This window comes from Lactuca saligna, chromosome 4 (assembly GCF_052625555.1).
Source record: "Lactuca saligna cultivar CGN05327 chromosome 4, ASM5262555v1, whole genome shotgun sequence".
NCBI lineage: Eukaryota > Viridiplantae > Streptophyta > Magnoliopsida > Asterales > Asteraceae > Lactuca > Lactuca saligna.
Window position 1 is genome coordinate 232,815,397 of NC_136420.1, and position 25,293 is coordinate 232,840,689.

General features: G+C 33.0%; 1 protein-coding gene across 1 annotated transcript; it reads left to right on the forward strand.

Annotated features, from left to right (window-relative positions):
- Positions 1–1,541: 1,541 nt before the first annotated feature.
- On the forward strand, positions 1,542–3,422 carry LOC145043394 (UDP-glycosyltransferase 85C2-like). The gene is made up of 2 exons (XM_078992031.1): positions 1,542–2,145; positions 2,238–3,422. Exons 1-2 carry the CDS (start codon positions 1,647–1,649, stop codon positions 3,182–3,184), a joined length of 1,446 nt encoding a protein of 481 aa, XP_078848157.1. The 5' UTR covers positions 1,542–1,646; the 3' UTR covers positions 3,185–3,422.
- The last annotated feature ends 21,871 nt before the right edge of the window (positions 3,423–25,293 follow it).

The following is a 25,293-nucleotide window of genomic DNA, read 5'->3' on the forward strand; positions in this document are numbered from 1 at the left end:
AAAACAAATAGTTTTATTCAGTAGAAGAATTTGAAGAAGAAGATGATGGGGTAGATGTAAGGAACATCATCTTTTGTTGTGAACTTTAAAGTATGTTTTGTTGTTGTAATGACTTTGTTTTAGATATCCTTTTGTTGATTTAACATTTCTTATCAAGTGGTTATCAATATTATATTGTATATTGTTGTTCTTGCTCTATGAAATGCAACATGTCAGATAGAAACATAACGGTATAGGTCGTAGTAATGGTATATACTCAAGGACGAGAGCATCTTTGTGGGTTTTAAGAAAGTAATGGTATATACTCAAGGAATGTTATAGTGATAGGACGATGGATGATAGGGAACTATAAGCCTCTTAGTAAGAAAGAGTGTGATATCTTACCACATAGATTGCATGCTCATTTCACTTATATAAGCCTCTCAGGTACAAAGAGTTGGGCAACCTATTACACATATTAGGTAAAGAGCTAACATCGTTGGATGTGTTTATGAGGGAGATCATTCTAATTTGCATTTTTGCTCACATAAAGCTTAGGATGCATACATAACTTATCTTTATCATTTATATATATTGGTTGTCTCAGTATTTTGTATAATGAAAATGATATTTTGTATTCTATCGATAAATACATATGTTTGTAAAGAATTATATCCGTAAAAGTGGTCAAAATATGTCAAACGTGTTTTGTCAATATATACACGACAAAGTTTTCTGTCGAAATTTGTGACTAACATTTACCTACAAGCTATTTTACGAAAGTCAACTTTCCTTCAAAAATCCATCAGACACCGAATACCGACAAATATGGTCAAACTCAACTTGCATGGTTTATTTGGCGGTGGGCGTTACGTATTGTACATAACAAAAATAAGAGCATTCACAATGAAGAGTTGAACATGAGATATGAATGAGGTCACAAGTCTATTTGTAAATTGATGAAATTCTACAATTCTAAGATACCACATTGACATTCAATAAATTTGAAATTCAATGGTCATCGAACACTTCAATAGAAAAATGGAAAGTTTTGTAATTTTTAAATAGATGTTATAAATTGATTTACGTAATATTTTATTGAACTCTTTAGAGTTCAATTTTCGTAATATTTTATGTAATATTTTATTGAACTCTTTAGAGTTTAATTTTCGTAATATTTTATTGAATTCAGTAGAGTACAATCCATCGAATATACTGTGAATTTTTTAAAGAATGTTTTTTTGCTTTCCCTTTTTTCTTTGATAGTATTAGATATGTGTAGTTTGTTTCTGGTTGCATACTTGGGTGTATACATCATGTTGAAGTTTTTCCTGATTCATAATTACATTGTATCCTTTTTTTATTGATCCTTAATATTATTAAGCCTTGTCTAAACATCTATATGTAGCAACTTTGACCCATATTTTGGATCGTTCATTTCGTTATCAAACAAGTCATATTTTGTCATATTTACAACATTACCGATACAGACAATCCATAATCAAACAAAGCTACAGCTACATAAATCTTACACGTAAATATAAAGACATGAGCCACAGTCGGTTTGAATCAATCAATTATAATGTAGATCTTATTGTACTATTCTTAGCCGGCTATTAAGAAGCCCATTTATACACCACAATTCCTTTGAAAACAGACACAGCAGAATGGATACAGTGGCGACAACTGAGAAGAGGCCTCATGTCATCTTTATTCCATTACCTTCACAAAGCCACGTAAAGGCTATGCTCAAACTAGCGCAGCTTCTTCACCACAAGGGACTCCAAATTACCTTCGTTAATACAGAGTTCATCCACAAGCGGTTGGTCAGCTCTGGTGGTGCCCACACCCTCGATGGCTCAGATGGTTTCCAATTTGCAACAATTCCTGACAGCATTCCTCGGATTTCTGAAGAGGAACCAGCAGTACACCTGCTCCTTCATCATATAGAAACCACCTTTTTAGCTCCTTTCGTTGACCTTGCAATGAAACTTCCAACTCCACCAACTCTTATCATCTCTGATGGCTTCATATCGGCTTTCACCATTGATGCAGCACAAAAGCTAGGGATCCCTATCATGCTCTACTGGACGGTCGCCGCTTGTGGCTTCATGGGTTTTTACCAGACCAAATCTCTCATCGAGAAAGGTTTTATACCACTTAAAGGTTTGGTTTTGAATTGCGTGTGTTCTAGATATGCTTCTTTCTCTTTATATGTACAAAAGAAAATAACTCCGGTCATTAATTTTTGTATACAGATGAAAGTTACTTGACAAACGGGTATTTAGAAACAAGTATAGATTGGATTCCAGGGATGAATGGAATCCAGCTAAAGCATTTTCCTAGCCACATAAGGACAACAAACCCTCGCGACAAAATTCTTACGTTCTGTACTGACGCTTCACAAAAGGCCCACAGTGTTGAATACAATATTATTCACACCTTTGACACGTTGGAGACTAGTATTGTTGAGGCTCTTTCATCCATGATTCCTCCCATTTACACAGTGGGACCTATACAGTTACTTCTTAATCGGATTCCAGCAGAGGAAAAACAAAACACGATGTCGAATTTCAATGGATACAGCTTGTGGAAAGAAGAACCAGAGTGTTTACAATGGCTGGAATCTAAGGAACCGAAGTCTGTGATTTATGTGAACTTTGGGAGTTCAACAGTAATGTCCTTAGAAGATCTTACAGAATTCGGTTGGGGACTTGCAGATAGTAACCAATATTTCCTTTGGATAATTAGATCCGGTGTTGTTGTCGGAGAATCCTCAGTTTTGCCTCCTGAATTTGAGGAGCATATTAAAGAGAAGGGTTTCATAGCAAGCTGGTGCCCACAAGAAAAAGTCCTGGAGCACCCTTCCATCGGAGGGTTCTTGACTCACGGTGGTTGGGGTTCCACAATTGAGAGCTTGTCGGCTGGGGTACCAATGATTTGTTGGCCTTATGGATGGGATCAATTGACTAATTGTAGGTATATATGTAAGGAATGGGAGGTTGGACTGGAGATGGTAAAGGACGTTAAAAGGGAGGAAGTCAGTAAGCTTGTACATGAGTTGATGCTCGGAGAACAAGGCAACCGTATCAGGAAGAAGGCCATGGAGTGGAAGGAAAAGGCTTATGCAGCAACAGGTCCCAGTGGTTCATCTTCCTTGAATGTGGATAAACTTGTCGAGGAAATAGTCATGCTGTCAAAATAATTACTTTAATCATCCACTAGAATTTGATTCAAAATATAATATATTTCGTTGAATATCAAATCATACAAAACATAATATTTGGATGAAAATATTGTAAGATTTGATTTTAGAACTAGGGAAGAGGCTCGGGTTAGATTTTTTTTTTTTTTTTTTTTTTTTTATCCATAGTAAAGTGTAATGCTGCATATGGTTGTTGCAAAACCAAACCAATAAACATTTACAAAACAGTTGGCAATAATTCACTTGGTGTCCTTGAGAAGGTACATTTGAGATTAAAAGGTTTAAGAACAGAAGATTTTAAACCTGTTACATGGATTCTATGCGCTAATTGGGGCTTAAGGCTATGGGAGTGGTCACACCCACTCACTATAAAAATACTGCCACAGTTGCATTCACACCCAACTTAATTCAAGTAAAAGTAAAAGGGTATAATAGGATTAAAAGATAGAATTTTAGGAACTAAATTTGTAACTTCAATTATAAAGAAAAACGGGTACCCTGTAAAACGGGTACATCCTTTTTTTTCTACTTTGATGGATTATAAAGAAAAACCAACGAAATTAAGAGGCAAAAAAGAAGCAACCGATAAGAAGCTCCGTCTTCATCCGTCTTCCGCCTCACGTCACAAGCAAACCACCAACCCTTGGGGCGGTGCTCACGTGTGGGAAAGAGTGCCACCTCAGTCCAAGACGTGTGAAAATGCCACCATACCGGGTAGCCTAAGGGCCTAAAGGGAACAGTGAAAATGCAAATACTTTTATGGAGTTCAGATTCCTCCAATCCAACAGTAACAATTGCGGCTTTTACCAAGGGTAATTTTGGAAAGGATGCTATTATAACTGTCTTTGTCATACCCTTTAATCATTACCTTTTAGTTAATTTACTAATAAAACTCTTTCTCTCTCTCTTTATATATATATATATATATATATATATATATATATATATATATATATATATATATATTAAAGTATACATATATTAAACTTGTAATTTATACTTTCAACTATTGAATATTTTATCTAGGAATTCAGGTAATATCTTAATTTCATTTTGTATATTTACATAATCATGTTTATTTTTTATAACTACGCAATCATTTTTATGTTGTATAGTATCTCAATTTTATTATACGAATTTTCATATAATAGTTCAATTTTAAGTTGTTTTAAAGTTTTAATATTAACGATATCAATTAAGCTGCCAGACGAATAAAATTGAATGTTTCAACTATTTTTCATGTATTAAAATTATAAATTAAACTTATGTTTTATTTTGTAGGATCTTAGGATCCTGATCTTGAAAACCTAAAAACGGTCCTACATAGGATCTCAATCTTGACAACCTTGTATTTGCCGTTCTACAAAACTTAATTTTTTTTATTAAATTATTTTTATGTACTTATTTAAAACCCGCCGATCTTATATAATCATGTATTTACGAAGAAAAACAAAACATAAAAACATAATTTATGTTTGAACAAAATGTTTAAAATTATATAAAAAAAAAAGTTATTTGAAAAAAGTATCTCACAAAACATTAAAAAACTATATTTGAATTATACATAAACTAACCTTAGACAGTTATATGCTAATTCGGAACGGGTTTCACGTATGCAAAATGGAATCTAGAATCCGTAAGATAACAATATTAAATATAAAATATAAATTTTAAAACTAATAAAACAAATATAATAAAATTTAAAATTAAATAATGTATTACAAATAAAACAAGTACAAATCGTTAAACATTAAAAAAAATAAAACAAATACAAATCGGTAAACATTAAAAAAAAATTCAAACAAATCGTTAAAAAAATTAAAAGAAAAAATTTAAATCCATCGTTCAATTTTTTTCTAAATTTGACCAAAAACCAAATAAATAATTTAAATAAAATAATAATAAATAATAAGATTCAAAATATTATAAAATTTATATTAAAAAAGAAAACATATTTATTACAAAGTTAATGAGAATGAAAAGACATAAATCATTGTATACTGATAGACAAAATATGAAAATGTTCTCTGACGATTACAATTAAATAAGAAAAGAAAAAACATAATTATTATAATCATTAGGGATAATAATTAGGGGGTAGTGTTAGATTGTGAAGGGGTATAAATAGCTGGAGCCTTTTGGAAAATTTGATAATATACATAATGATGTTATTGCTTAATTTACAGCAAGCAAAAATCATAAAATACATACTATAAAAAAGATATCATTTTCTAATAAATGAAGATTTTTTTATCACTTGTTACATTCTCATTCAATTGCCAAATGTCATTTTGTAGTTATTTTGAATTAATTTTTTTCCACATATCATTTTATAAGTTTTTCTATTTTATTAAATTTCACATAATATTTTAATATAATAATTACAATAAATATAGTAATAAACGGATATCAATTTCATTAATAAACTTACCTTTTAATTTTAAAATTCTCAAAATCAAAGCTTATTAGTTTCTTTTATTTATTTAAATTTAAAAAATAAAAAACATTTGTATTATAATAATTCCTTATTTATCTTATTTTTAAATTAAATTCAATATTCTTAAATATTTTGACATTTGTATTTAGCATTTTTTTAAATTAACTCATATAATATATGAGTCTGATAAGTAGTTGTATCTATATAAGGATAAAATAAAACATCTATTTGATTCTTCAAATAGATACATAGCAACATATGTTGGTTGCAACCTCTTTTTCTTGAGTCACCTGCCCATGACCTCCAAATGTTACATACATCTTATCTTACCATCTAGAGTCGAGTTCCCAATGCATAATTAGTGAGAATATACTAAATCCATTACATCAATTTAGCTTGAGGAAATGCAATTAAGGGTATAATGATCTTACATAATCAACTTTTTTTATTAAATTCACTCGATTCTCCCATATAGAAACCTACAAATGAAGTAGATAACATAAGTGAGGAGCAAACAGTAAAGGATTAAATAGGTCACAATTTCTCCCTTCTCAAAAAGCGTATATTTATTTTTTGCATGTAAGTGTTAAAAAAGATTACCTTTTACTATGTTCCACATCTTGATGAACTCTTGATTTCGTATTCTGACTGAAATATTAAACAAAAAAAAGTTAAATATAAAGTGTGATTAAGCAGTTTCTCATATGACTCTTCATATATTATTTATGCTTCACCATTTTCTTTTGCAGATTATGTCTTTCCTATTCGTTTCTTTGTATCTTTGATTCAAGAGTTTTGATAATATGTTTATTCTCTATTTCACATTCTGAATGTTACCAAAACTTATATGCCAACCATAGTCAAGATCATATATATGCTAAAAGAGAGTGACCACAACTATAATTCATTGTATCTTTTATTTCTCGACTTTTATATATTTATAAATGTAGTAAATGAAAATGTACTTTGAAGAATTAGCAGTAGATGTAATGTCATTATTGTAGCTACGACACCTGCCAAATTATCAGCCAACACCATTGCAATTGATCAGCAAACTTTAGTAACCTCAACACATGTATAGTGTAAGCAAAAATATGTTGTCCTTTTTGTTGTATTTTCCTTAAAACCAATGATTGAATAGTTAACAAATAGCAATATACTTCCATTAATTTTCTTTGAACCTATAAACAATAAAGTATCGATTTTTTTTCATATAAAATGTCCAATAAATAGACTTGTGAACATTGCAGTTTCAACTGTTTTCTTATTAATGCATTGGGGCCAAAAGTGCAAAGGTCCTAGGGGCTAAAAATATTATTTAATCCAATATTATCTTTATTTAATGTTATTTTAATATTTTTAGTTTCTCTCACCAAGTAAAATGAGTAATTTAAACTTTTTGGAACCAAAATTATAAGAAAAAAGCAATTACAACCAGTGGAAAAAAAATGTAATTTATTCTATTCATCATGCAAAACACAAGAAACCACAAGAAGCACAAAGAGGTTCCACATTATAGAACAGATTCATGATACATAACATTACCATAAGATTGTTTTTCTTTATGAATTCTTGTGTGTAGTCGGCACCCCACTAAAAAGAGGTAAATGTAATCTCTTTGTGCTTTTTATACAACATGTAACTTTGGTTTAAAGTTAATTGTAACAAAAATGTTGAAGAACTTTCATCAAAACCTGACATAATAATTGAAAACATTAAGATCCATTTCTATTAGTACTCAACAATCATAAGAAAACCTTTAGCCAATGCAACCTGCACCTTTCTCTTAGCTTCAAGTAAAGCAACATCTTTTGATTTAATCAACCCATTGATGCTTTATTCCCAAAATTAATTTTGTTGATTTCAAGATTCTATATAACAAAAAGGATATTTTAGGTATTTGATGTTGTAATGAAAAGATTACCATTGACTGATGGTGGAAGTGGTTTAACTCATTGCCTTGTTTTCCAGAAGAGATTCGGTCAATGCCAGCTTCTCATCCAGTTTGATAATTGTTTAGTTATCTACATTATATAGGTTTAAAAGCAAAAGTTATAACTCTAAAATAGACTAAGCACCAAATAGTGAATACCTTAGAAATTGACATTGAATGCTTTTTTACCCATGGAGAATATCAAATTTTAAAAAACTACATACCTCACATAAGAATAAGTTAAAATATAAATAAAAAAAAAATGAGAAGCATCCATTAATTTTGCAAATTTTAACAAAAAGAAACTCTAGTGGAAGAAGAAAATATGAAAGCTTGATAACAAATAACGAATCTCAACCATACTCATATCTAGTTATCATAGTGGGCTTTAGAATTTCCCCAAACAAACTAACCCTATATTAGTCTGATCATATTAAATGAACAAACTAATAACATAATGAAAATAGTAAACTGATATAAATAATTTGTAATCTCGCATACCAGGGAAATCATGATTGCTCTCACCCACATCTCTTGTAATGAATCCATTATCTTTTTCAATTGAATTAATCACCTTTGCAACCCTTTTCTACTGAACAAAATTATGTAAAAATAATGTCAAATGAAGTTGTAATTAAAGAATTTAATAGATTTGATGATAGAAATGTGAGAATATGTCGGTTTTTTTAATAATTAGAGGGAAAAAGATTACTTGATCATCTAAGAGGAAGCATCCAACAAAGAAGCACATCTACCCATGAAAATAGTAGTGATACTATTTAAGCCTATGGATGAGATTTAGAACCAGAAAACAGGAACTGAAACCGGAAGCGGACCGGAACAGGAACCGCTAGAACCGGAATATGTAAAACCGGTTTGGGTCCCAGGTTCAAAGAATGGCTCTATCTGGGTTCCGGGTAATCCGGGTTTCGGGTCCTTCGGGTCGGGTAAACCGAGTTCAAGAACCGGAATCGTATTAGGAATCAGAACTGTATTTTATGAAAAGTTTAAAATATGCATATCTCATTCGTTTGAAGTCGGATTGGCATGAGGTTTTCTTCAGAATGTAGTTTATATTTTTTTACATGATTTTAGACTATAATTTTGTCATTTTTGGGTTTATATTAATTGACTTAGAGTCTCTCAAAGTCGGGATATCAAAGCTGGAAGTTTTATGTTTTTCAGCTTTTTTGTATTTTACGGTAGTTTTAAAATATGCATATCTCATTTGTTTCAAGTCGGATTGACATGAGTCTTTTTCCAGCATGTAGTTTACATTTTGTACATTATTTAATACTATAATTTTGTGATTTTTGGGTTAATATTCATTGATTTATAGTTTTTCAAAGTAGGGATATCAAAAATGGAAATTTTATGTTTTTTAGATTTCTTTGTATTCTGTGATAGGTCTAAAACATGTATATCTAATTCGTTTGAAGTCGGAATAGCATTCGGTTTTTTCCAAAGTGTAGTACAGCATTTATACATGATTTTAGACTATAATTTTATAACTTTTGGTTTCATATTCTTTGATTTACAGTCTCCCAAAGTAGGGATATCAAAGCTACGATTTTTTTTCATCATTATTTTTGTATTCTTTGAAATTTTAAAACATGAATATCTAATTCGTTTGAAGTCAAATTATCATGAGGTTTTTTGCAACGTGTTGTTTAGAGTTTGTACATGATTTTAGACTATAATTTTGTCATTTTGATTTAATATTCAATGACTTACAGTCACCCGATTTGGGATATCAAAGTTGAAAATTTTCAAAGTTCAACCACTATGTAATTACCAAAAAATTCCGGTTTTCTCGGGTTTTCCGGTTCTAGACCCACATTCCTTGTTCCGTATGACCCACTTTGATATTTTTGGGTTTTCCGGTTCTAGACCCACTTTACCCGGTATCTTACCTGGAACCAAACCGAAACCGGTTCCTATATACCAGACCAGTTTCCGATCCTACAAAATCTCGTTAACCCGTTCCTGGGTTTTCTGGGTCCGAGTCTACCGGTACGGGTTTGGACCCACTCTCATCCCTATTTAAGACCCTATATAAAGTGATACTGAAATAAAATTGGTGTTTATTTTAGAACTTTCACCAATTATATAGGGGAAAACATAATTCTATTCAAAACACAAACATTCATTTTTTGCAGTAATTATTTCATGAACCTCGTATCCCACCTGACTTGTTAAACATCTTTACTATATTATAATATGTATTGAACATTTCTTGAAAATTAAGAGGTACAAATGTTACCACACTATGTACAATCCTTTTTAGCTTAATATCTATTGCAATTCCTATATAAAAGAAGAAACCCAAACATGATCCTCCCCTTTCTCTTTAAACCCTAGATCTCCTCTTCCCACTCCCCCAACAATTAAGAATGAACTACAACCACTAACCAGTGTTACCTATTTATTTCTCTGCCACCACCACCCACTCTTCGCCCTCGCACCACTGACCATCAGTTGCACTTGCATCTTCCTCTGCCTGCCACCATCTTCAATCATTGCTAGCATAAGCAGAACCATGTAATCTTTTATGCACGTTCTTACTCATAAATATTGACTATTTGGTACATCACAAGCAAATATTATTGATTTATACTTTTTCCTTCCAATAAAACTTGATTTTTATTTTTAGTTTCAGCAGAAGAGTAACTTTGAAGGAGAATGGGATATGGGTTCTATGAGTAAAGGTTTGGATTTATTTGCTTTACTACCCCATATATAAACTCACATCCATCTTTATGCTTCAATTCTCAGTCTCAGATTTGAACTTTTCTTTTTCGCTTCATTTCTCAATCTCATATCTGGTCTTATGGTTTTATTTACATTAGTTTTTATTTTGTTTAATCGATTCACGGTTTTTATTAGTTTTTGTGCTTCAACTCTCAGCCTTAGATTCAATTCAGTCTCAGGATAGAAATTGAACTTTCAAGGGAATATGTTTCTCGATGAGCATTGGTAATGATCTGTTTCTATCTATCTATTCTTGAGATATAGTCATTATTGATAATTTCTTTATTTTCATCTACATTTAATCTATCATTAAAGGTATATGTTTGCAGAAAATCATTTATTCTTGAAATTTCTTTGACTATACCCCTCTTGGTAATAAAAAGACATGTTGCTAACTCAATGGTTTACTTTTCATGGTATGAAGGGGTGTAGGGTTTTTGATTTGGTTCAATTCACCCACATATCATTACATCCTGAATTGATGGTGTTGTATAATTTTATATGAAATTTGTTGTTTTTGATGGGTTTTAGTCATAAGACATCCTATGTGCTCATACAAACCCTAATGCTTGGATCTAGGTTTCTCTATTGTACATGCTTTGAATCCAAGACTATAAACCCTAATTCTAGTATATGAAATCGATATTAACATATGAATGGGTTTAAGAACATACCTTGATTGTTATATAGTAATAACAATCCTAAATCTCCTTGACTTGACTTTGGAATGCTTAGAGTCACAAGTGTCACTCCTCTAATGACTTACAAACACCAAGAGCAAATGGAGAAGGTATAAAGAGAGAGGAGAGAGGTTAGAATTCATCCTTAGGACTCCTTGGGAACAACTACACGAATTCTAAGGCCTTAGGGTCTTTATATAAGTGTAGAGATAGGGTTTCAGTCATTATCCTTATCTAGTTGCTTATCCACAAAGCAACCCATAAGATAAGTCTTAGAAATCCCTTATCCTTTATCCTTTGTACGATTTCAAGGATATCTTATCCCTTGAATTCGTCCAACCTATATCTAGGATAATTATTACCATATATTGTAACTATCACATAATTACAATTCAGCCCCTCTAGTTTAATTAATTACACTTGATCACAAAATTAATTCCTAATTAATTATTGACCAATATTAATTAAACAAATATGATTTCTCCTTTAATATATTATTCTTATAACATATTAATAAATCATAATAACCTCTCTCTCTCTTTATTTATTTCTCCAATCAAGTTGCTTTGGTGAAGGCAACCCAAAAGGACCATGCACCATCGGGTTAAGTACATACCAAAATAGTTATGGACTTAGACACTAATCCAACAGTCTCCCACTTGGATAAGTCTAATAACTATTATGCGTATGACTTCAGATCCTGATCTGCAATCGTTGCTTTCCAAAGCCGCTATCAACTCTGATCCTATCAGATACGCGTGTCCTTAGATAAGGGATCATATATTCCTCCATTCTAGATATCGTATGAGATATGATTTCAAATCATTCTCTTTGTACTACTTCTCGATTTTTGATTTATGACGACAGACTAATTGAACAAATCAAATTAGCCCTAACCCGGCCGAGCATTTACGTTTGTCATCACTAAACCATCGAGGGGCCCAAAAGATATCGCTTTTATCCTACTTTGGATAAAAGGAACGGATAAACTTTGATACAATGCTTGCTTGCACTCATTCACCTAATTACACACAACAATATGTTTTATAACACCAAGTTACTAGTGCGTTTACATATTATCAATGTGCAACCGATCCGCAAGATACAACTCACACATCTCAGTTTCAAGAATATAAGATGTTATCGTCTCACTAATCACTCGTGATACAATTCATGGAGTAATCCAAGTGAGCGTGGGTTTAATCCAATGCTTAAATCATATTCATAAGCATTCTTGAACGTTGCAGCAAACATTTGCTTATGTCTAATACTCTTCTAGACAATCCACACACCAATTCACGACAGTCTTGATTCATATCTACTTCCAACATATGAACGACTGTGTCCCGTTTGAAAAATTCGATTATTCTTAATAAACTCAATTATTCTGGAAGTCAAAACATGCAAATGTGAAACACAAGAATAATACTAATCCCATATGGCCTCAAACCTTTGAGTATAAATAAAACGCCTTTTATTTATCACCATATTGATTACTCATTATTTGTCGTTTCGGATAATCAACTTCTTACTTGAATTATTACACTTATCCCATGCACCTAGCATGCACAAAATGTTTACCTATAGTTCTTACTTTTGTGAAATAGACAAATTTCACACATTTCCAATCATTCTCATTTCACAACTCCAAATCCATTTTCATAAGTGAAAGAATATCAAATTCTTGCTACTTATAGAATATGCTAGATTCTAACATCCTATGCAAATGATTCTTTCGTAATGTCACTGCACCAAAGTCACAAAGACTATTTTCAATGATATTACAAAGTCCTCTATCGGAGATTGTTACAAGACAATTCCATAGATATGATGTCTCTCACTCAAAGTACATTCCTTTGAACATCCTTTTGCATAAAAGTTTCTAATCTAGACATAGATTTTCAATATTTACTTCCCAATATGGACACGCTTCCATATTTTCCATATGACAACTTATTCTTAATAGAATCTTATCTATTCATAATAATGTCAATATGGTCCATCCAATACCATGCTTCCAACTACTCACAAGCAACCAATCCTTGTCGAACTTTGGATTGTCCTTTGATAGTTGTTTAATTATTTTAGTCAAAACCAATTCTAGTCCCTTTTTCCTCTAAATGCGCTAGACATTTGGAAAATTTTAGAATGGTCAAACATTAAAGCATTTGCAATCGATCCTATACCCGAAGCGTATGGGACACGATGCACAATGTTTTATTTGCTATGTTCTCAAAGTTCGAATTGTGAAGAGGAATGTCGTAATCGTAATCGAAATTTTAAGAACACACTATGTACCTTTGACTAAATCTATTAACATTTCACAACCTAATCCTTTAGATTTGAAATGAAGCATAATATTCTCTCCCTTAATTATAGCAAAACAACTTTACAACCCTTACGACTTTGCAAGGTATAACTCTTGTTTTTCTATAATTAATATTGCCAACTTGCAATACTTTCCATAATAATCATACAATCATACTTTTATGCTCCCACTATCATGATGATTACTATAAAACATAACACTTATGCTCCCACTAGCTTCGACATGTATTCATAAACATCTTAACTTTCAGAAAGACAATACCTATTGAATTTCTTAAGTCCATGTTTCTAATACTTAGTGCTTTGATAATCTTTTATCAAGGCTTCTTGAACTTATACACCTTTGCCTTAGATAGTTCATATGTGTGTCTAAACTATTAAGACTAATTGTCAAACCTCACAATTCAAATCATGGAAAGGGATACCGTAACCATAATTGAATTCGTGAATGAAACTTTACAATCACTATCTTCTTAAAAATCTTTCTTAGTGAAAGCATTTCCTCACAATCATTTTCATGAAGGAGGAAATCTTATGACACTTAGATTTAAAGCGGTGTATTTGTTCCTATCCATGTGAATTTGTTAAAACCAGAGTTTACGACAAATTCAAGCTCATATGGACCGAACTTTCTTAATCTTGATTTCTTGCCTTATGGTAGCACAGCTGCCCACCACGTCTTCCAAGTAGTTAAGCAGCTCACCTTTTCCTATCAATGTACCTTTCATTGATCAAGGTGCTTTGCCTTTTATGTGTTCAAAATGAGAACTCATAGGACTCACATGCATAATTAACTCAATTGGAACAGCACAGAAACAAAATAATATCAACACGATAGGTTGCAAAACCTCAACTCGTGTGCTAGTGATGATCGATAAGGTTTATTTGATTTTTTCTTGAAACCTTTCAAGATCATTAAGACTCCCACTGACTCCTTGACATATAAGATTCTCTTGTCAATAACCATTTCCTGACAAAACACATATTCAAGAGTTAGTGTAGCTTCTATCAAAACACTTCATAAATTGGTCCTAGTTGGTCTTTGTCTTATCCAAGACATCACAACTTTCCACATTTGATGAACGTTATAAACCTTTTAACACTTTTCACTCATTGTCACAATCTTAACTTTAAGACTTGTTATTGGAACGAAGTATGATTGACTTCTTGATTTAACCATTTCTTTAATTCTTGATTCCTCTTCTTAAACATACAATTGTACTAAGACTTACTTAGAGGATCAATTGAGATATGGTTCTTAATCATCAAGACCCATTATAAAGCATAAAAGCTGCTCTCTTCCTTCTTCTTAGAATGGAGAAACATTTATCTTTCTGTCTACTTGATTCTTCTTATTCGTTCTACTATTGATCTAAACCCTTTAATCAATTCAGAATTACACTTAATCTTGTAAGTATAATCATATTCACTAAACCTTTAGTAAATCATGACGAATATCTTTGTTACTCTTATGGTGAACTTGATCAACACACAACTTTGTGTACTCAATCTCCTAGTCCTTCACTTGACACTTTGTCAACGAATTTGTCTAATTTCCAAATATGAAATTTCTCATTCATCATGCAACCAAGTTGCATGATTCCAAATTTCAGTCCAATTGAAACTTTGGGCGATGAGAAACTCTCCCTATTTGGTAAATTCTTGACATTTCCATAAATAACATAACTAAGAATCATATCCATTCGTTGTAGAAATATGCATACATCAATTTTCAAAACGATTTCATTGCAAGGAAGTAAATAAATAAATAAGTCAAACAAAATTTATTTTATTTATAAAAGCAACGGAAAAACATTTGTCCTTACAATGCAAAATCTATTGAAAAACTATGTAAAAGGAAAATTTCTAACAACTCTATCATAACTATCTAAGCTCAAAATCCAATCTTCAAGTCCATGCGATCAAGATCCATCTCTTGTGATTAGATTCATCTTGCTCTCTTATCACGCTTCCTTTCTTTTCACCAATCCTTCAAAACATTCAAATGCAATCTTATCACATCATGTATATAGAATCAATGAATAGGAACTTAACGGAGTTAGATAGTGGATTTTACCTGAAGCGTGGTCATACTTTTGACTCTCCCATCTCTTAGATCTCTTAGGTAAATAGGGTAACTTCGTCTCCAATGCCCCTTCTCTTGGCAATAAAAGCAAATTGACTCTTTTGGAACAACACATGGAACTACTTCAGACATCGCCTTTCTCTTGTGATCAAACTTTTCGATCATTGCATGTCTTTCATTGCCATTGTCTATATCCATAGAGGTCTTGAAGGCAAATTCACCAATTAACTTTGCTTTTCTATTGCGCCAAACCATTGCTGATTCAGCAGCAATAAGCATATAGGTGAGATCAATAAGGGTCACGTCGTGGTTCATCATATAGTACTCTCTTACGAACTCACTATACGAGTTAGGAAATGACTAAAGAACCCAATCAACAGCCATGTCTTCACTGACAACGGATCCCATCATTCTTAACCTATCAATGTGTGACTTCATCCCTAAGATGTGTGCACACACCGACTTTCCTTCTTTATGTTTACTTGCAAAAAGGGCTTGAGTGATATTGAACCTTTCAATTTTACAATCTTGTGGGTTAGGGAGAATAATTGGAGGAGGAGGAGGAAGTGAAGCATGATTTCTTGTTCCTCGATCGAATCGTGGAATATCATCTTCATGTGGAATGCTTGTTCCACGGGATTTGGGAAGACCATAGTTGTCGAACTTTGACATCTACAAAACGGGAGAAAAACAAATTCAAGTTAGTTGATAGATTGAGTCCATAGTAAATCACCCAAATGAAATACTAAGGCTAGGACCCAACACAATATTCTACAACTCGGGAGAGGGATGTCGTAACCCTAATTGAAGAATATTTAAAGGTAAGTGAATGACGATTCACTAATTTCCACCATGAAAAACGAAAAAGATACTTAAGTTTTAAATCTATGAAAAGTCCTAGATCCTTTGAGATTCATTGAACTTTCAATGGCATGTTTAAATCTCGATATGCCCCTCTTGTTTGTGACTGGGATGCTGAGGATCACAAAGCGGGTGTGAATAACCATGCAAACTTACACGGTGCCCTCACATGTTACAATCACCTATTCGATGTGCCGGTAAACCACACACGCTCCACCGAACTATGACAAACATTGAGTCACCCTTTGCTACCTTTGCTTAGAACCATTTAGTGTGTCGGTAAACAACACACGCTCCACTAACGTCTTTGCAAGGGCACAAAGTGTAATTTCATGCAATTGCATCAATTCACTTTTGCCTAAGTAAATAAGATTGGGAATTAGAAAAACATTTAGTTACTTTGTATTTCATTATACTTATAATGGAAGGTTTCGTCCTATCCTACCCGTTCGGCTAACGACCCTCCACTAGTCAAGAGTGCGGTGGGTAAGAGTGGATACCCATTCAATCGCCATTTTATAGGCAATTTCCTTAAACACCCCTTATAGACCAGCTTCGTGAATGAGGCCTACTAATGGTAAGACTGACTTTTACTCATATATATATATATATATATATATATATATATATATATATATATATATATATATATAGATATAATGTTAGACTTTTAATGTTATATATATAGTATAGGGTGCATTTTATACTTTTAAAATACTATGTGGTTAACTTTAACAATTACACTTTTAATTCAATTAAATGGTTAACCTAAACTTTTATGGATTTATTAAATCTCTTTTAATTATACTCCTTAATTAATTAATAAAACCATAAGGGTGTATTTGAACTTTTCAAAACTAGGGTTTTAGAATTTAACATTCCTAATCAACTTTTAATCAACTTTTAAATTCCAAAACTTGAGGGCAAGTTTTGAAACATTTCAAAACAATTTAGTTTTAATCTATCTTAACATTTCGAATTTATGACATTTAAATTAAAATTTTAAATATTAAAACTCTTGATTTAATAATTATCTTGAATTAGACTATTAATTTAATTATTAAATCATAAGGGATTATCTAAATAATGAGGATAATTACCATTTATACATTTAAGTTATCCTGATCCCTTAAATATCTATATAGATTTCGAAAATATGGATGGATAATGCAAGATCTTGAATTACAATATATAACAATTAGAGGATAATTACAAGATATGGGATAATCCAAATCCCTAAAAATTAGGATCTTATCTTGGGGAGGAGGCAAATTTCGAAAATCAAGGGATTATAACAAACCCTAGATTTCGAAATTTAAGGGTTTAAGGAAAGGATTTGAAGATCTTATTCAAACTCTTGCAAATTTGGGTTTGCAAACCCTAATCACGAAAAACCCTAGCCTCTTAGGGTTTATTGGCAATAAACCCTAATATATCAAGTTCATACAATTGAAACCAAACCAATGGCTCTGATACCACTGATGGGTTTTAGTCATAAGACATCCTATGTGCTCATACAAACCCTAATGCTTGGATCTAGGTTTCTCTATTGTACATGTTTTGAATCCAAGACTATAAACCCTAATTCTAGTATATGAAATCGATATTAACATATGAATGGGTTTAAGAACATACCATGATTGTTATATAGTAATAACAATCCTAAATCTCCTTGAATTGACTTTGGAATGCTTAGAGTCACAAGTGTCACTCCTCTAATGGCATACAAACACCAAGAGCAAATGGAGAAGGTATAAAGAGAGAGGAGAGAGGTTAGAATTCGTCCTTAGGACTCCTTGGGAACAAGTACACGAATTCTAAGGCCTTAGGGTCTTTATATAGGTGTAGAGATAGGGTTTCAGTCATTATCCTTATATAGTTGCTTATCCACAAAGCAACCCATAAGATAAGTCTTAGAAATCCCTTATCCTTTATCCTTTGCATGATTTCAAGGATATCTTATCCCTTGAATTCATCCAACCTATATCTAGGATAACTATTACCATATATTGTAACTATCACATAATTACAATTCAGCCCCTCTAGTTTAATTAATTACACTTGATCACAAAATTAATTCCTAATTAATTATTAACTAATAGTAATTAAACAAATATGATTTCTCCTTTAATATATTATTCTTATAACATATTAATAAATCATAACATCCTCTCTCTCTTTATTTATTTCTCCAATCAAGTTGCGTTGGTGAAGGCAACCCAAAAGGACCATGCACCATCGGGTCAAGTACATATCAAAATAGTTATGGAATTAGACACCAATCCAACAGTTTTTTGCAGGTTACATACTCTTTAATCATGAAACCTACACATATCCCCCCTACCAGGATTGACATATCTTTTACTTAAAGAGTTATCTTTATGATTTTGCTCCCAGAAAGAGTTATCTTGCTATTTTAGTTATTCTTTTTAAGCTTATTCAAAGTTTTGATCCCTATTACAAAGAAAAAGATTTTCTTTGGGGTTGTGTGAGTTAAGGTGGTAGTGTCATATAAACCTAATAATAATAAAATAATGAAATAAAGGTTCATAAAAGGTATATGTTTAGAGTCCCTGAAAGTGATTGACTATTTAACCTTTCACTATTTTTTTTCTTCATTTGGTTTGGTTGTAGGGTTTAACATTGATTTCTCATATATAAATTTCATGAATTGAAGTCATTTAATGTACCAGCTTTAATGGGTAAGTCAATTTCTTAATTTTTGCGACCATCTAAAGTCAAAGGCAAATGTTGGGGTTGCTTTAATTGTACTCAAAATTTGTAATGTTTCTAAATATTTAATTATCTCAGGTAGATTAAAAGAGAGCTTTGGATGATTTTTCCTTCATTGACGGCCTAGGTAGGTGAAAATGTAGAACAATTAAGAGTTTGATGCTTCATTTTACTAGTTTGTTAATTAAATCCTTTAGTTGGTCATTTTGGACCAATTTGCCCCTAATGCTGGTAGGTAGTACATATTGAAGCTGCTCATTGCTTATTGCGTTTGGAGTTTGGTAATAGTGAAATATATATAGCTCTTGATAATTGGGTTAGTTCCTACCTTTGTCGAGCGGCAGTTTTGCCTTTGTTAACGAATTTACCCTTGATCCGGACATACCCCTAAAGTGAGTAATATCACTTTTCTCATCTGGTGTTGCACACCAGTTCAATGACCTACCTGGTTAAAATCTATCTCGTAGTTTCCTCCATTGGTTTTTCATTCAAGTAATTTCTTTTATATTAATTTCCTACTCATTTATGTTCATTTATTAGTTGTGAAACCGATAATGTTGAATAGAAGTTAACATGCTTGCACTCAATATTAGGGATTATGAGGGAATTGACATGAAAAAATGGCACTGGAGATTTGTGGACTTTGTCCCTTTGGGTAAACAGGATTAGAGCCAATTTAGTTGATTTTTATTGTTATTTATTTTATTTTATTTTTTACTTTTCTTCATTGTGGTTCTTTTTTATTTTAATTTTTGTTTTCCTTCATTATGTTTTTTATCCCTCATGTTCTTTATTACTTAATAATATCAAATCTCTATTTCAAATTGTGATAATATGCTTATATTTAGTTTCACTCGATTTACAGAATCTTGAGGTAGAGCATCCAATATTTTGGAATCATGTTTATGCTTTGTGTGTTTTTTGGTTATCTTTTGTTTCCATATTTTTATATCTTGTTTTTTTTATGTTAACCTACATTTAAAAAAATGAAAGTTTAAATTATATAAAAAAAAATTAAAAATCAATATATAAATATGTTCTCAATGCCACAGTCATATGCACATTTAACTTTTAAATTGTACACAAGATTCTCATCTACTTTTAATTTATAATTTACTATTATACAATAAGAATCCAATGTTATATTTTCAATATTTTTATCTTTAATCCAAAACAACAAATAAAAATGGACAAGTTTGAATGACAAATAAACACCGAAAGGAAATGATTCATCGAAAAGCAATTTGTGTTTCATGAGATATAAAATGTTTTCTAATGGAAATAATTTATGAAACTAACTATTTGCATGACCAACTTTATGTGACATTATCCAAAAAGATATCACGTGCCAATACAAAAGTATTAGTGAAGCCTAATAAACAATCAACGGCTATGAAGTCTATACATCAAATGTACTGTATAAACAATTATTGCATGATTAATAGTGTATAATCAATCAGATATTCGTACACATTGTAAACAATCCAAACTCTTCATTTTTTATTCTTACCAATTAATAGTATACAATCAATCATATGTTCATACACATTAAAGCGTTATCTATAACCGCGCCATTAACATTTGCATCAAATTTATTTTAAACACAAAATGAAAATATATTTTTAATTTTAATCCAAAAGGATAACATACTTTTAATTTAGCCACAAAAATACATTTTTATTTTGAACCAAAACAATAATTTACTTACATTTTGAAAAAAAAAAAAAAAAAAAAAAAAAAAAAAAGCCTTAAAGTATGTTGCTATAATGGAAAAACAAGTGATTGTATTAAACCATTGCACTTTCACTTTTTAGTATCAAGACATTATACTTAGAAATTTTTTATAATTATATCAACATATACTAATATTTGGTGTACTACCTGTCACCGTAGAGGAAAGTAATCGTCACATTAAAACAATCTTCTGAAACAACTATTTGCCGTCCGCTGCTTTACGCGGGTAAACGGGTAGTTTATGTTAATACCCATATAGGATCAATTACAAAAGCTTTAGCAGATTAATATCTAATTTATCATATCAATTAGAACAAATAACCTGAATACTGCCATAATTTATGTGATGGAAGACAAAAAAGTTGACGACAGTGTGAGATTGAAAACATATTACTTTCTCCTAAAACCAACCTCCTTTAAATTCATCTGCAAAAAATTGGTAACATCTAGAAACGTTATCATACATCGAATCAAATTACAAACTTCTGTTGAAAATAAACGTATACATTCCAATAATAATGCAAACTTACCAATTCGTATCTACAAACCTAAAGAATTTCAATAATGAAAGAGTCGATTTTATCAATTGAATAAAAAAACTGATTAGAAAGTGAATCAATGATTCCCCTTTTATTCTTAACTTTTATACTTAGCAGTAAATCTAGTTAACAAACTGATAAATACAAGAATGAGAAAATGACAGCTAATAAACAACTTGTTGTTATCCTATACATATAGACAGGCAGAAGCATAACCAATTGGCTTAGTCAGTAAGTCAGCTAACTGCTCTGATGTGTTAATCTTTATAGAATTATCTCCTTAGATTCCGCCCGTCCTCGCACAAAATAACAATCTATCTCCACGTGTTTTGTCCACTCATGAAACACCGAATTATGAGCAATATGTGGAGCCGACTCATTGTCACAAAGAAAAGGTGTGGCTTGTCCAAATGGACATCAAATTATTTTAACAATCGACGTGTCCACAAAATCTCACTAACAGTAGTAGTTGCCAACGGCCGATACTTGGCCCAACTGAGGAACTTGAAACAATCGACTATATTTTGGACTTTTAGGAGATCAGAGCACCACCGGTCTGAATGAATATAGGAAGTTAACTCAGTCCTCCTTCCTTGGGTAGAAGTATTCCTTGCCCAAATGATTTTTCCTAGGATTCGAAAAAAATTGACTAAGCACATTCACTGCGTAGGTATTATCAAGTCTTCTGGTTGCCTGAAGGTATAAAAGTCTATCAACAAGGCGTCTATACATGCTAGCATCAATTCTATCTTTTTCTTCTCCATTATCTAACTTTAAGTTTTGTTCCATTAGGCCCGTAGTACTGAAAGCACAGGATCCATATTTGAATCAGTGAGATTCTTGGAGAATTTGAGAAGCTTCAGGGAGGAGTTTGTGACCCGGTTTGGGGATAGAGGATGTTCCAACTGTTGCAGCTCAGCCATCGACAAGTGAGCTAGTGAGCGTGACTGGGTATCAAACCCTGAAGGATATGTTTACCATGAGTTTGCAGATGCGAGATTGATTTGGAGCACCCTGAGAGAAGAGGGTCGTGCCAGGTGCATATAGTAGAGCGTCCTAGGAAGAGACCAATGACTTCTGATCATCGGGTGAAAGGCCAGTAGGGTCGGAGTCAATGCAGCACATACAGGAAAGTGCACAAGGGATTTTTTTGCTCCAAAGGTTTAGGCTGCTACAGGTGTGGTAGGGTTGATCCTATCAGCTGAAGGTGGTCATCATTCCTCCAGATGTTGTGGGTATGTCATCTTCTACTACTACTAGATAGATGTTGGGAATACGAATTGCTTAGAATTGTGAGTGAGTTTGGATAAGTCAGATCTTGGGTCGGTTTTCTGCTAGTGTGTTGGTTATCAAGGATCATATATGCCATCCTTCATGCCAAAAAGTCCTTGATGAACCCACAGAGAGACGCATCTTGCGGAGTGGGTTCCGCATGTACCGTTATCATTTTAGATCTTTGTTAGGATCTGTGCAAGAGTATGATTTGGAAATCCTTGGTCAGGAATTCGTAGGAGAGTTCTCTAGTGAAATCAGAGTTCAATCGTTCTATCATTTGTTTGGGTATGGTCGACAGTTGTCTACGGAAGAACCTTGGAGTTCAAGGCACTACCGTTGCTAGGACAGGAGTGGTAACATGAAGAGAGTAGTGTTAGTTGCGGGTGTTAGATACATAAGTGGTTATTGGATGTTCAAGAGAATTGTATTTTCGCATGGGTTATGTTCGGTTAGAGTTCAGTGGTGCTGCAAGATTGAAATTGGGAACGAGGATCCGTCAGCTAGGGTGAAGATTAAGGCCTCCAGTTGTCAGTATGGGAGGTGGATTGAGGTGTCAGGCTGGACCAGATTTCAAGAGTACTCATCAAGATTTCCGAGGATGGGAGAGCTCAGGGTTTATCCGGTGATTAGTCACTAGCATTGGTAAGCACAGGTTGTCATAAGTGGGATATTAAAAAGTGAGAAGGATTGGGAATACTTTAATTCTCATGTGTTGTGAAGACTTAGTCGAATCTAAGTAGGGGAGAATCGATCAGTTATCCAGGAGCAGAAATAGGTGTGAAACTATGATGAATTTTGCATCCTCGTCAGGGGAAAAGGCATTCGAGTGGCCGTCTAGGTTGAGGATTGGGTGAGTTAGGAGTTCAGAAAACGTTCCAACATTTGGTTCACACTTTTCCTTTGCATCAAATAGCAGGTTTTAGGAACTAGGTTAGAGCTTCAGTTAGGACTCAAGTTTAGTTGAGTGCTAGGTCGGGTGCGTGTTCGACCCGATTTGGAAATGTTGTAAGACTACGAGGGTAGCGGTAGCATTCACTAATAGTTAGATAGTATGGAAAGTGTTGTAAGACTACGGGGGTAGCTGTAGCATTCACTAACAGTCAGATAGTATGGAAAGTGTTGTAAGACTACGGGGATAGCCGTAGCATTCTCTAGCAGTCAGATAGTATGGAAAGTGTTGTAAGATGGTATCCGAAGCATTCACTAGAAGTCTGATAGCATGGAAAATGTTGTAAGACTGTGGGGGTAGCGGTAGCATTCACTAGCATTCGGATAGTGATAGAATATTGTAAGTCTGCGGGTGTAGCCATAGCATTCATGAGGTTGGCAGATAGTGATAGAGTGTCTTGAGACTGCGGGTGTAGCCGTAGCATTCACTAGGTTGGTAGATGGCATGAGCGTGTTCTTAGAACGCAGAAGGAATAGTAGTACCTACTAGTTCGGGTGCAATAGTGAGGATATGGAAATCCATAAATTGGATTTCAGAACTACCGAGATGGATTAGATCTGGTTGAACCAGTGATAAGACTGTAGGAGCACCACTATAGTTATGGGATCAGGGAAGCAATAGACCGTATAATATTGCTTGTGATATAAGGCTACCATTGGTTGGGTGGTAATCACTCTTAGCCTTGGATTGGTGACGTCAGGAATCGAAGTATGCACCTGACTAGTCAGATCAGAAGGTTGTAGAGGCACAGTGGCATGATAACTAGTGGCAACTAGTTCTAGAGAAGGATTCATCTAGAACTCGTGTGAGGCGACTAAGTAGGATTCCTTTGGCTCTGCAGCCGAGCCGAAACCCGATATTTTAGATCATTGGCGAACAAATTAAGAGCAGGTAGGTCTCGGTAGATTTTAGAAAGAATTCCATGTGGCAACATACTGCTTCAGGCAGTAAAGTATTCAAGCATTTTCAAAGTTTGGGCAGTGTAGTATTTGTGTTTTACGTTGCAAGTACGGACATAATGGATGGTTAATTTGGAAGTGACAACTCAATCACAGTAGGATTAGCTGATCCTTGACCAGGTATAAGTGATCTGCAGGGATAATTGGGTTTGTGATCCTATTTTATAGTGGGAACCTTGAGTTATCAGAAGTTGAGTAGTCAGTTGAGGGATGAATGGACTGGGTTCAACAATAATGATTCAATATGAGCGGTCTATCAGGGAGTCAGACCACCTCAAGACTGTAGATTTCAGAATGAGTAGATGTGATTGTCATAAGGGGTTCATTTAATTTCGGGTTTTAGAACCCTGCGAAGGATGATTTGGAATGCCATGGGAAGGGTAGGGTGTGCCTAGGATTGTGGCCATGTTACTTGAATGGTTGGGCGTGTAAGGAATGGTAAGGAATGATTTCGAGGACGAAAACGAATTTAAGTAGGGTAGAGTTGTAACACCTTTTTATTAAATAAATAAATAGATGAGGATTTTAAAATGAATAATAATCTTAAAATCAATAATTTTTAGTAAGGTCTTGGCTTTCGGGAGCCAAAGGTTAACATTTTAGACTTTCGGGGGTTAAAGTGTAAGATTCAGATTGGTTTTGTAAAGATTTTTAGAAGTCAGGGGGTGTTTGGTAATTATTGGACCTAGCTGAAAATAATTCTAAAATGTTGGGGGTTAAATGATAACTTCTGGGACTTGAATTGTTAACAACCTTGAATGTTGGGGGTTGTTTTGTAAATTATAGGCTTAATAAGATAAAGATCATATGGGGATGGACTAGACTTGTTAAATATGCAAAGTTG

What these genes read in the sequence shown, in the direction of transcription:
- LOC145043394 (XM_078992031.1), top strand. Translation starts at nt 1,647, where the DNA reads ATGGATACAGTGGCGACAACTGAGAAGAGGCCTCATGTCATCTTTATT. An exon ending in AGGTTTTATACCACTTAAAG is followed by an intron (nt 2,146 to 2,237) that starts GTTTGGTTTTGA and finishes TTTTGTATACAG; the next exon opens with ATGAAAGTTACTTGACAAAC.